This window comes from Neofelis nebulosa, chromosome 8, assembly GCF_028018385.1.
Source record: "Neofelis nebulosa isolate mNeoNeb1 chromosome 8, mNeoNeb1.pri, whole genome shotgun sequence".
Taxonomy (NCBI): Eukaryota; Metazoa; Chordata; class Mammalia; order Carnivora; family Felidae; genus Neofelis; species Neofelis nebulosa.
This window is the reverse complement of record NC_080789.1, coordinates 90,031,230-90,044,782: the sequence shown is the minus strand read 5'-3', so window position 1 is coordinate 90,044,782 and position 13,553 is coordinate 90,031,230. Positions and strand designations below refer to the sequence as shown.

Genomic DNA, 13,553 nt, shown 5'->3' with positions numbered 1-13,553 from the left:
ATCATGATTATTGTGTTCACTTGTCTTCAGCTGTTGCACACCACATGCAAAGGTAGAGCCACCACATACAGGACCACTCACCTTTGAGGATCATTCTTAACAGCCCATTACTCAGCCATCCTAACAGCTCTTGGTCAGGTAGGTGTGGTGCCCTAGGAAATTCTGAAATGATCCTGCTTCTTCTGGCTTTCCATAGATTGTGTTATCCCATCTCTGTCACCTTTTTGTTTTAATGATATTGTCTACATCAAAGATTCTGAAGTTGCCCATTAGAATTATCTGGGAATCAGGGTGTCTATATTCTTTTCAGGCTCTGCGGGTAGTTTGAGTGTGGGTTCAGAACCCCTGGTCTAAACTTGAATTTTGATTTCTGGAGATGTAATAAAAATGGCGGGGGGGGGGGGCTGGTATTACAAGGTAGTTACATGTATTTATAAATATATTGGGTAGCTTACCTTTTTTAATTAATTAACATATTTCCTAATAAATTTCTGACATGGATACAGATTCCTAAGATAGACTAAAGGTTTATAAGAATAGTTTTCTAGATCAGGTCCTCATTATACTAGATGACTCCAGTAGGATTCTTCTACCTTAATTCTCAGCCTTGAACATGATACGAACACATGGTGCTAAAATTTTTCTTAGCTTCCTTGCATTACCAAAGGGTGTTTGCCAGAGGATATGATTGTCCCATTAATTTTGTTTATTTCATGTTTCTATATTTTTATCCTTGACTCTTTAGTATCTTTTTAAATTAGAAAAGCAGTATCTGGGGCACCTGGGTGGCTCAGTCGCTTAAGTGTCCCACTTTGGCTCAGGTCATGATCTCACAGTTCATGAGTTCGAGCTCTGCCTCAGGTTCTGTGTCTCCCTCTCACTCTTTCCCTCCCTGGCTCACACTCTGTCTCTCTGTCTCAAAAATAAATAAACATTAAAAAAATTAAAAAGAAAAAAAAAAGAAAGAAAAGCAGTATCTACTCTGGAGGAAACTTGGCAAATGCAGAGAAGTATAGAGAAAAGAAAGGGGTGCTTTGGAGGCCTTAGTTAAGTGTCCAACTCTTGATTTCCGTTCAGGTCATGATCTCACAGTTTGTGGGATCCAGCCTCACGTCAGGCTCTGCACTGACAATGGAGAGTCTGCTGGGATTCTCTCTCAGCCCCTCCCACCCCCTTAAATAAAATAAACAAACATTTAAAAAAAAAAGTGTAGAGAAAGAAAAAGATAATAATCCACAGTCCCACAATTCAAAATAATTGCAGCTGGGGCTCCTGGGTAGTTCATTGGGTTGAGTGTCCAATTCTTGATTTCAACTCAGGTCATGATCTCAGGGTCATGGGATCAAGCCTTGCATCAGACTCTGTGCTGAGCGTACAGCCTGCTTGAGATTCTTTCTCTGTCTGTCTCTCTCTCTGAAATTAAAAAACAAAATAATTGCTGCTAACATTTTTATTCCTTTGTTGTACTAAACTGTCGATTTCTAGAGATGACTTCTAATTTTAATATTTTAGGATTTGGTACGTATATTTGAAATTTTTCATAATGAGAAATAGTTTCAGAAATGATCTCTGAAACACTCTGCAGTCTGTATATTTTAAGTATTCTTTTTACTTTTAGTTTTTCTGTTCCTAAGCTAGTTTCTTCTTGCAAAGAGCCCTTCTCAGTGACTCAATATTTAATAAGCTATGACATGTAAGTTAAACAGACATTTTTAAATCACATATATGGCATCCCTGTATATACATGCATATTTACCATCTCAAAGTAGTACACTAAATAAATCAGGCTTGATTATCCTTCTACAAAAACCATATTGTCCCTTCAGATAAATTTGCCAAGCTTAGAGTATGAACATTGTCCTTAATCTGACTCTATTGAAGCTCTGCTTAGAGGTGTGAACCATGTTGACCTAGTCATTTGACACAGAGGCCCATTTGTGGTGGCAGATTTCCAAGACTCAATGGGCAATTTCAGTTTGACTTTGAGTATCATTTACATTTGGATGCTATCTGATCTCCATTATTTCTTAAAACATTCATGCTCCTGACCTCCACCCACCACACGCAAGAAAATCTGAATCCAGTATTCTTTTGACTAATTTCCAGGGCATGTTATTGAAAAATAGTAATGATGAGATTGCTTTGAAAATTAAAATTAGAAGTAGATAGAGACTTAAGCTTACTTGTGCTGTATGAAATGTGTATCCTTACAGTCAAATGTAAGCCAAAACAAAAAGCAGTAACAATTTATTCCAAGATCACCATTTGATTAAGATAAAATAATTAGCATTCCTGTAAAATATAGAGGGCACTTGAAAACATAAAGAGGTCTTAAATTTCTATAATAAAAGTATTTTTTCTCCTAAAGAAAAAAAAATATCTGTAGTTGTTTATAAGTTACTTTCCAACAACGTAAAAAATGTGTTCTGAACTACATATCAGCACATCCTTCTGGGATAGCATTGCAGGAGAGAAAAAGAAGTTTGAGTCTAACTGATAATACAGATGTTAACATTTAAAAAGAAATTATTTAGCTTGAATAAAACTTTAGAAAAAAAAAGTTAAGCCAGTTGCCAGTTTGTTATTTGACAAAACAGATTTTATTGACATGAAACATTGGTAACTAGGCTGAAAATAAAATTGTCTAGATACACAGTTTTCAAGACTTATTTTTTACTTACATGATGCATTTATTAATCTTAAGATTAGTAAACCTTTATTGTAGATTTAAATAAGCCACTAAAGTAGCATTTGTGAACCATGATAAAAATGCTTATTTTCTATACTATGCAGAAGAAAACTATGTAAACTATATGATGCAAATTGCAATTATAAACAGACTTGTCTGCTTATAAACAGTACAATCTTCATTGGCCTTTTACTCCCTATATGTCATGATGATTCTCTTTTGAATGCTTTAGCTGTTGAGTCCAGAGCCTACTAAAACAAGTATTTTTCTGGAGGCAGTAATTAAGTACAACATAGCTGGAAATGTGAAATATGGTTTCAGCCTTTTTAGGAACTAGGGAGATAACATGGATCTTTGCTAAATAAATTTCAGTTTGCATGTCCTTGAAATAATTTTACACGTGGTGTTATACTGGGAGAAAATCCAAAACGGTGTATTACAGATACCTATCAAAATTAACATTAATGAAATATGCAATTATTTCAGTAAGATATACTGATTATTATAAGATTTTAATATTTGCAGAGGACTAATATTTTTCTGATTAACTTTACAAAGAACTGAATATTGTTTTAAGCTTTTTTACTAAACAGTCAAATTATGCCATTTCTCCTTTTAAGTAGGTCCTTGTGCTTTATTCTTTGAATAAGACGTGCTGCTTTATCTTTTCTAGTACATGTAAAAATATTCATTGACTATTATATTCATAAAGTAAAACCTAGTTGTAGCAATATTGCAATTAATAAGCTTTAATATAACTTTGGAAGTATTTTAACATCATTTAATACTTGCTCGAAATGGTTTATGTAAGTTAAATCTGTACAACCTTGGGGTAAAATGTAAGCAACTGCACTATTAGGAAGATATTAAAGTAGAGGCTATATTTACAGTGTCGTCTTTCAAATCTAGCTATGCTGTAAACTGATGTTTGCTGTATGCTCCTCCTGATTTGAAATAGATGAAAGAAAATGAACCTATTATCACCATGGTTCACACAATGATTGAGAACTCGGCGCTAAGACCCCAACTGTACCAGCAAGTAAGGTCTTGGACAGTGAATGATACTGCTTTATCATCTGCAAAATCCCTCAGTGACAGTTTTGGTTTATCCTCAGAGTTACTCATAACATTAGTGTTTTCTTATTTCATTTTTTTTGTTTATGTCTATTTGGAAAAACGCAATTCATCCATGCTTTTTAAGATGCTGCAGTATTCTTAGCATGGCTTTGCTGAACATTTTGCTGTTGAATATAAGTGTGCCATTTTCCTGAAGTTGTTGTGCAGAGTATTTGATTGATACGTACGTACTTGGAGGTCTGCAGTACATTTGCAAATTTGGTACTGGATTGCCGTTAATTTCAATTTACTCTAAAAGCATTATCACTGATTTCTAGGGAAAACTTTAAGAAACTTTTTTTTTTCCTTTTAGGGGCAGCCCGCAACCCACCCTACCCCACCCCCACCCACTGTTTCAGGAATAGATTATATTTGTATGGGAGTTGTTTAAATCTAGTTTCTGTACTGTGGTGTAGTAAGACCTAATGATAGCCACTTCTTAACATACTGGGGATATCTTCTCCCTGTATTCTTACCATTCTTATGCCATCATATGCATCATCTTACCTCATTCTTTTCCCTAACTCAAAATATGTGCCATGGAGCTGGCTGGCTTTAATTTAGGACCTTGGTAATCTGCAGATCTGCAAAAGAAGTCATTTTATACATTCCTATCCAGTTTTGGTTTTTTTTGGTTTTTTTGGGTTTTTTTTTGTATTTCATGGTCTAAATGTTCTTAGCTGTGTGTTTTGCAACATCAGCTTCTTCCACTTCAACACCTTCAAATTACTGTGGCCTATGACCTGTTATAGTACTTTAAAATTCATACCGAAGAAGAAAATTAACAAACATGAAAAATGAATGTATTTTGATTAACATGTGTAAAAGCACCTAGTGAAAAGAAGCACCTTGAGCTCACTGGCTTTAAAGTCTTCTGGTTTGCTTTAGTCACCTAGGGATCAGTATCATGGGCCTTGTAGCTGGGAGATTGAAACAGTTGATAGAAGGGTGAGCCCTGTTTCTGGGCCCAGTTTTTATTAATTCTATCAATAAAGAAACAAAGGATTAAATATTTAAAGTTAAACAGCTTTACTTTTCAAAAGAAAATAAAATCTTTCTGGGGCGCCTGGGTGGCTCAGTCGGTTAAGTGTCCAACTCTTGGTTTTGGTTTGGGTCATGATCTCAGGTTTCACAAGTTCAACCCCTGCATCGGGCTCTGCGCTGACAGTACAGAGCCTGCTTGGGATTCTCCCTCTCCCTCTGCCCCTCCTCCACTCACTCTGTCTCTCTAGAAATGAATAAATAAACTTAAAAAAAATAAAAGTTAAAAAAAGAAAATCTTTCATTTTTAAAGTAACCAGATTAAAGAAACTTGACACTTCATTCCAAAATGCCACTGCTGAGAACCTTAGCCTTCGTTCTGGAATTAATACCTTTTTCTGAAGCTGCACTTTATCATTTTTATATTGGTAAAAGTCAAAGGTATTATGTTTTAATGGGTTTTATTTTCCCATTTTGCATATTCTCAGTAAGAGTGATAGCCTGGATTTTCAGTTTTGTTGGGTTGGGTTTTTATTTTTTATAATGATCAGTAATCAGGGTTGGTGATGCAGAAGTCATCGCTGATTGAAATTACTCAGTTGCACTAAACATTCTAATCGGAGTTTTTCAAAAGTGTGGAGATATGTTAGAGTGGTCTTATATACTAGCATCACTGACCAGAACAATCGATTTGTATATATATTTCCTCATTAAATATGAATACTTGAAAGAAAAAACTAAATTTGTACAAAACTGGAAGATCTGAATGTCTACCATCAGCAGCCATTCCTGGGCATGAGATAGGCAACTGATTACCAGGTAATCAGTGTTGACTGCCAGTCCTGTCAAATTGAGGGTGTCTTTAGAGAATTCTTTTTTAAAAGTCAGCCACTAATGAAGTACTTAATTGTTATAGGGCACTAATGGTAGATGAAAGTGACCTTCAGGGGCATCTGGGTGGCTCAGTCAGTTCAGCATCTGGCTCTTGATTTCGGCCCGGGTCATGATCTCATGGTTCATGAGATCAAGCCCTTCTGGCTCTACAGACAGCACAGAGCCTGATTGGGATTCCCTCTCTCCCTCCCTGTCTCTGCTCCTACCCAACTCGTTTTCTCTCTCTCTCTCTCTCTCTCTCTCTCTCTCTCTCTCTCTCTCTCTCAAAATAAGCATTAAAAAACAAAAACGACTTTCAGACACATTTCTTAAATTTGCTTATTAATTTACATAAATTGAAATTCGATCTTATTTTTTTCTCCAGATTTCCCTTACCGTGTTAATATCCAAAGGAAATCTTTATGAAAGTTTCTATTATACACTCTAACAATATGCCTCTCTGACATTGCATTACAATGCTGTGTTAATAGTTTCCTGAAATACAACTTAAAATGTGATGTTTTGTGACCTCTTATTCTAAATCATAGCCATTTAGATTTTCTCTCAGGAGAACTTTTAAGTTTGCATTTTCTTGGAAGAAAGAAGACACCCGAAAAATTACCTATTCAGTTAATTTTCTTTGAATTGGTGATATAAAAAGGATCTAAAACTGAATCCAAAAAAAAAAAAAATGCTAAATGAGCGCACTTGGTATTGAAAAATCTTCTCATTTATTAGTCATTCTACTGCCTTTCCCAATTAATTTTTGTACTAGAGTTTTTATAAAATAATATCTGTGAGATTAATCACCTGATAAATAATTGTTTTGAAAGGCACATACTAATATTAGCAAATGCCTACCGTCCTGTGACTATTTTTGAGCCCTCACAAAATGTCTAATTCTATCAAATATTTCCCCAAAAAACCTTTTTGGGGTTTATATATATTCATTAACTTTAAAGTATATGTATAGGGGCGCCTGGGTGGCGCAGTCGGTTAAGCGTCCGACTTCAGCCAGGTCACGATCTCGCGGTCCGTGAGTTCGAGCCCCGCGTCAGGCTCTGGGCTGATGGCTCGGAGCCTGGAGCCTGTTTCCGATTCTGTGTCTCCCTCTCTCTCTGCCCCTCCCCCGTTCATGCTCTGTCTCTCTCTGTCCCAAAAATAAATTAAAAAAAACGTTGAAAAAAAAAAAAAATTTTTAAAGTATATGTATAGTCACATTCTTAAAAGGGATACTGTAGAAAGTTGAATTTTGATAAACAAAAGTAATTTTGTTTTAACTTAATGCCAAGCCAGTTTTTTAAAGGGTCATTAGATATTTTATTTTGACAAAGTTCTGACTTTCTAAGTAAAGCATATATCTTCATATGTCTAGATGTCAGTAAAGTCTGTATAATACACTTCTCAGGTTGAAGCTTGAGCACTGCTAACCCTTATACATTCTCCGTTACCCCTTTTCATGTGCTTTTCTAGTATTGCTCAGGTACTTCAAAAAAAAGGTATTCAAACCCAGAACTTTTTTCCTTTTGCTAAAGATGCATTTGGAAAATGATAAAAAGTGAAATATGATTTTATGGAGATCTTAAGTAATGAGAATATTAACAAAATTACTTTTTTTCTTATTAGTAAGATTTTCATAGTGAGGACCAAATAGCAAACTTCTTTAATTCCAAGTGGAAATACTTTTAATAAACTATATCCATCTTTTCTTAAGAAAAGCCTCAGTTATTATTATCAGTAATGGAAAATAGGCCATGCTTAAAGGTTAATTTTTTTAAAGAATAATCATGTTTTTTTTTATTCTTTTCTTCTAATAGGTAAAAGCAATGTATAGTGGAAGGCTGATTATTTTAAGATTTTATTAGTGTCTAATAATGAATATCTTTATTGAATAACTTGCTAAAAGGTTTTAGTAAATTTTTCAGTGGTACTAAACATAATGATAAAGTAAATCTAACTTATGTAATATATTCATATGGTTATAAGGATATATCACTCTTAAATTCTAGCAACACAGTACACATTTTTTACTTTGCCAACTGATGTCAAAATGAATATGCAGGGGTGCCTGGGTGGCTCAGTTGGTTGAGTGACCAACTTCGGCTCAGGTCATGATCTCACAGTTTGTGAGTTTGAGCCCCGTGTAGGGCTCTGTGCTGACAGCTCAGAGCCTGGAGCCTGCTTCGGATTCTGCGTCTCCCCCTCCCCTGCTGATGCTCTGTCTCTCTCTCTCTTTCTCAGTAATAAATAAACATTAAGAAAATTGATTTAAAAAAAAAAGAAAAAGAAAATGAATATGCAGTAAGATTCCATAAATAAAAATAGTATACCAACACCCTAAATTTTTATTATAGACTGCTACATTTCCATTTTAAAATATTAGTCTTTTTTTCTGTTGACCCTGGCAATTAGGATACGATGTTCATATTTTAATCTAGATGTAGCACTATGCATTAGTTACATTCAAACTTTACATTCCATGGTTTGGTAAAGCTGCTCTGCATTTAACTTTAAATATTAAGTAAAGTATATTTGAACATTTAGTAGCTAAAGGCTTTACATCTCTATAATTTCTTATAAGTGGGAAATTTAATTTTGGCATTGTCTTACATTTTTTTATCATGGATCTAAGCATTTTAAAACTTCCTTTTCATTACTTTTTTTTTTTTTCAGATAAAAGTAAAATTATTTTCTTGGATCTAGGTGCTTTAATTTAGAATAAAAATTGACACTTCTTACAACATATTTAATACTCTTTATTTGAAAATACTGCACAAGTATTCTGACTTTTCTCATTAAATTCATTTTTCATGTGATAACTCATTTCTATGAAAGTTTTGTTTAATAATCACTGCATACCCTTAAATAGTCACAGATTCATTTGCATGAGGACGTGAAAGTTATGTCTTGAAATGAAACACATAAATCCAGGATTTATTATTGTATGTTTGTAATGCTTACATTTTTAACCTCCTGATAACCTACATTTCTAGATCCATTCAAAGTTATCTGCTTTTAAATTATGCTTCCTTCTAAAGATGTAACTGGCAAGCAGGTTTTTACCAAGTGGACATAGATAGTTAAAACTTATACATTTTTATGCATTTGTGATGAATTAGATTAGATCTGGAATGTAGTGGGGAAACATTACTCCCATCCCCACTTTGTGAAGAAGTGTGCCAGTTAGTGAATATGCAGTGAGCCCAAAGTAAGTTTTTCCAACTATGTTTTTGTTACTGTCCAGCCGTCGATATAAAGTCAGAAGACCAGGGAGAAAGTGAAATATTGCTTACAGAGGCTGTGGTATAACTGACCAGGATGACTTTTGAAATCTTGATAAACACAAGCAAAAATGAAGATTCCTTTGACTGAAAGATACTGGGAAAGAGTTTGAAGAAAGGATGTTTAAATGCACTGAGCAATTATTTCTTATAGTGTAATAAAACAAATGGTGTCAATCAACACATACAAACTTTTTATGCAATTTGACTATTCATAGTTTATAACATAGGCTTTCAGTTCTATGAGGTTTTGAATGAGTTTCCTCTTTTCAATTAAACCCATCCTTTTCCCCCCATTATCTTTTAGTTCTTAAGACAGAAGAACAAGATAAGTCTATATTGTGTATGTGTGTTTATATATTATGTATATGTATACAGTATGTTACAGGTTTTGTTACTAAAGTTGTACTAAGATGTGTTGGCATTTGAGTATACACATACACAGTTGTGTGATTATGTGTATACCGTGAAGGATGGTTCTGGCTGCTGAAATATGCCTGGTTCGAATATTTGATTCAGTACAGTTGCCATGATTGTATTTGTCAATTTTCCATTAAAATGACGTGTGTCTTACAAATGGAAGATGTAAGGTGCCGTATAATTTGTTTGACCAACTTATTATTTTGTTTGACAAGCTTAAGTTAACATCATTTTCATGTATCTTACATATTGTATCACTGTTAAATATTTTTCTACTTTTGTAATGATCTGTGTTTGAATTAAACTTCTTAAAGTATAAGAATCATTAAAATCCCATTTTCTTATTATATAAATCTAAAATGTTAACTATAGGCTAAATATATTTTTTAAATACTATTTTTAAACTTCTACCTGACATTTTTCCCTATAGCTGTCACAAGATGAATGTAGAGGCACATTATACAAATACAGACCTGAAGAAGTGGATATTGATGTAAGTATTAGTATGCTACATATATATTGTCAGTACTCTGTTATATTCTCTGCCAAAACATTGGAAGTATGCATGACAAAGAACTTCCTCTTCCTCTCTTGCCCTCCAAAATGACACCAAATAAATTAGCATTTTCTTTTATTTTATGCTTAGGTTAAGTTATATCATCACTCCCCTATTCTGTAACTATCCCTCCTCCCCATAATTAACAGTTGAATATAGGAAAAAATCACTTCAATGAAAGTAAAATACTAGGGGCACCTGGTTGGCTCAGTTGGTTGAGCACCTCTTGATTTGGGCTCAGGTATGGTCCTGGGGTCATGGAATCAGGCCCGGGTCAGGCTCTGCACTGAGTGTGGAGCCTTCTTGGGATTCTCTCTCCCTCCCTCTGTCCCTCCCCTGCTCCTGCGCATGTGCACACGCTCTCTCTAAAATAAAAACAATTTTTTAAAGTAAAAAGGACTATTGCTGATTTAAAAAAAAGTATGGAGAACTGGAAACAAAGTAAAGTTTTCTGTCTTCTAGAGAAAGTATCAGTCTCTAGAAATTTTGGAACTCCTTCCTTTTTAAAATTTAGTCTTTTTTAATTGTATCTAAAATACAATCAATACAATTAATTAGTTAGATTGACTGACCTGCCATGCATTCTTCATTTAAAAAAAATTTTTTTTGAGTTTTTATTTATTTTTGAGAGAGACGGAGAGTGCAAGTGGGGGAGGGGCAGAGAGAAGGAATCAGAATCTGAAGCAGGCTCCAGGCTCCAAGCTGTCAGCACAGAACCCAATGTGGGGCTCGAACTCACAAAACGTGAGATCGTGACCTGAGCTGAAGTCAGACGCTTAACCCAAGGGAGCCACCCAGGTGCCCCATTCTTCTTTATCTCATTCTTCCCTCATTTCCCCTCATTTCCCCTGGTTTTATTCCGTTGAGTTATACCTTCTCATTTCAGTATATGCCATTTGGTATAGCTTGAGTTTTGTTGTCTAATAAACATAAGGTAGTTACTTTAACAGGTACATGGCAAAGAAAGTGAAATCTCCGATTTCTCACTTGTCATTGTATATTTTCATAATTTAAAAATTGGGGTAGGGGCGCCTGGGTGGCTCAGTCGGTTGAGCGTCCTACTTCAGCTCAGGTCACGATCTCGCGGTCCGTGAGTTCGAGCCCCGCGTCGGGCTCTGGGCTGATGGCTCAGAGCCTAGAGCCTGCTTCCGATTCTGTGTCTCCCTCTCTCTCTGCCCCTCCCCTGTTCATGCTGTGTCTCTCTCTGTCTCAAAAATAAATAAACGTTAAAAAAATTTTTAAAAATAAATAAATAAATAAAAATTGGGGTAATACCAAGAATTCAAAACATTTAAACTATTGAAAGTGATTTTTTTTTCTCCATTTAGCAAGGTTTTATTTGTATTATTGCAGTTAAAAGCAATCTTTTGTTTATATTCTTTTCTGAACATAAGAGCATAATTTTTAAAATATAAAAACAGAATCCAGTTGATATTTTAATAAAGGACTGCATATGTTGCTTAACCTATCTAGCAGTTTGTAGGGAAAAAACTACATTGAAATCCATTAAAGTTATATGAGACTGCTTGTTCACTACGAATATTTTGAATTATGTAGGTTAAATAGTATGGTCGAAATGCTTTTTCACTTTATGTGCATGTTTGTTAAGCAATGTGTCTTTAAAAGCTATTTTAATTTTTATTTTACTGATTGAAATAAAGATTGGCCTAATTAGGTATTCTATGGCTATTTTAAATGTGTTTTCTTATTACACTTACCTCCAATTACACGAAAAAGGAAAATTTGCTAACAACAGATTTTCTCTTATAACCTAGGCCAAGCTAAGCCGGTTATGTGAACAAGATAAAGTGGTACATGCTCTGGAAGAGAAACTTCAGCAACTCCACAAGGAGAAAGTAGGACAATTATGTTTATTATCTACGATTGATGTTACTTTATATGCTCATTATCAGGACACTGATAACTAAAGTAAAAAGAATTAATTCGATGATGCAGAACATTAAGTATAATTATTTTTATTATAATAGTACACGCTTGAGCAAGCTTTGCTATCAGCCAGCCAAGAGATAGAAATGAATGCAGATAACCCAGCAGCCATTCAGACCGTGGTGTTACAGAGGGACGATTTACAAAATGGACTGCTTAGTACGTGTAGAGAACTCTCTCGAGCCACTGCCGTAAGTAACAGATTTTTTCTAGTAAGAGTCACTGAAATATTATGTGGTTCTTTTTTTTTCTTTTTTCCTATTTATGTTTCTATATAATTGGACTGAGTTTAGGATTGTTCTTTACTATAACAAAAAATAATTTGTTATTAATAAAAATAAAGGGTGATTTATTTTCTGATGCAAAATAAATATAATTATTTCTCTTATAGTAAACATCCTGTTCCTTGTGAAATAGTTGTTTTACAGGGGAGACAAATACTCCTGTTTATGAATTATTCAAATGAAAATCCTTAAATATGTTAATATTGGGGCGCCTGGGTGGCTCAGTCGGTTAAGCGTCCGACTTCGTCTCAGGTCACGATCTCGCGGTCCGGGAGTTTGAGCCCCGCGTCGGGCTCTGTGCTGACTGCTCAGAACCTGGAGCCTGTTTCAGATTCTGTGTTTCTCTGTCTCTCTGACCCTCCCCCGTTCATGCTCTGTCTCTCCCTATCTCAAAAATAAATAAACGTTAAAAAAAAAAAATTTAAAAAAAAAATGTTAATATTTATTACATTAAGAAAATAAGTATTTCGGGGCACCTGGCTGGCTCAGTCAGCAGAGCATGTGACTCTTGATCTTAGAGTTGTGAGTTTGAGCCCCAAGTTGGGTGTAGAGATTAATTAAAAATAAAATCTTTAAATAAAAGAAGAAGAAAAGTATTTCATAGATTTTAGGGAGTTAGAATAATTTGGGGAAGGTGGTAATTGGATTCATTTAACCAACCATTTCAATAAAAGGCACCTGTGAAATGCTTTTAAGCAGCCACTGACATTATCATCTCATAGCTGCGGTGTGATCTCAGCTTTGATAGAGGGTTTGAGTAGGAAATATAACTAGAACCTTTTAACCCATAGTCATGTTACTTTATAAAGAGTCTCTTCACGACCGACTTCAGCTCAGGTCATGATCTCGCAGTTTGTGAAGTCGAGCCCCGCATCATGCTCTGTGCTGACAGCTCAGAGCCTGGAGCCTGCTTCGGATTCTGTGTCTCCCCGTCTCTCCACCCCTCCCCTGCTCACACTCTGTGTCTCTCTGTCTCTCAATAATAAGTAAACATTAAAAAAAAAAATTTTTTTTAAAGTCTCTTGGGATTACCAAATCTAAAATTCTTAGAGTTTGTAAATTGACTATTTTGAGTTTAAACCATCTGCTTTAGATCTTGTGATGGTTATCTCTAAACCTAGTAAGAACTCCTACCCAAGCGGCCTGTTGAAAGAAAAATCCTAGCAAAAGCCACCAGTTATAGAAAACTGCTAATATACCCTTGTCTATAAGGGTATATTCAGGTAGGGAGGAGCTACCTTCTAAGAAGGTCCACAGAGGATCCTGAGAAACTTAACAGAAGTTAGCGGGGAGGGGAACATAACAGAAATTATGGGGGAGGGGAAGGGGGGGGAAAAAAAAGGGAGGAAGGCAAACCATAAGAGACTCTTAAAAACTGAGAATAAACTGAGGGTTGATGGAAGGGG

At 35.0% G+C, this 13,553-nt stretch overlaps 1 protein-coding gene across 22 annotated transcripts in view; it reads left to right on the top strand.

Annotated features, from left to right (window-relative positions):
* Positions 1–13,553, top strand: part of PLEKHA5 (pleckstrin homology domain containing A5) — a 242,203-nt gene that overhangs the window by 191,485 nt on the left and 37,165 nt on the right. For 9 of the 22 annotated variants that reach the window (XM_058743509.1, XM_058743515.1, XM_058743518.1 and 6 more), the window contains 3 exons: positions 9,791–9,853; positions 11,692–11,772; positions 11,905–12,054. In XM_058743509.1, coding sequence (XP_058599492.1) covers positions 9,791–9,853; positions 11,692–11,772; positions 11,905–12,054 — 294 coding nt within the window. Of the gene's footprint in view, positions 1–3,598; positions 3,729–9,247; positions 9,284–9,790; positions 9,854–11,691; positions 11,773–11,904; positions 12,055–13,553 lie in introns of those variants that run through there. The other 13 variants (XM_058743504.1, XM_058743510.1, XM_058743506.1 and 10 more) reach the window with 4 other exon arrangements.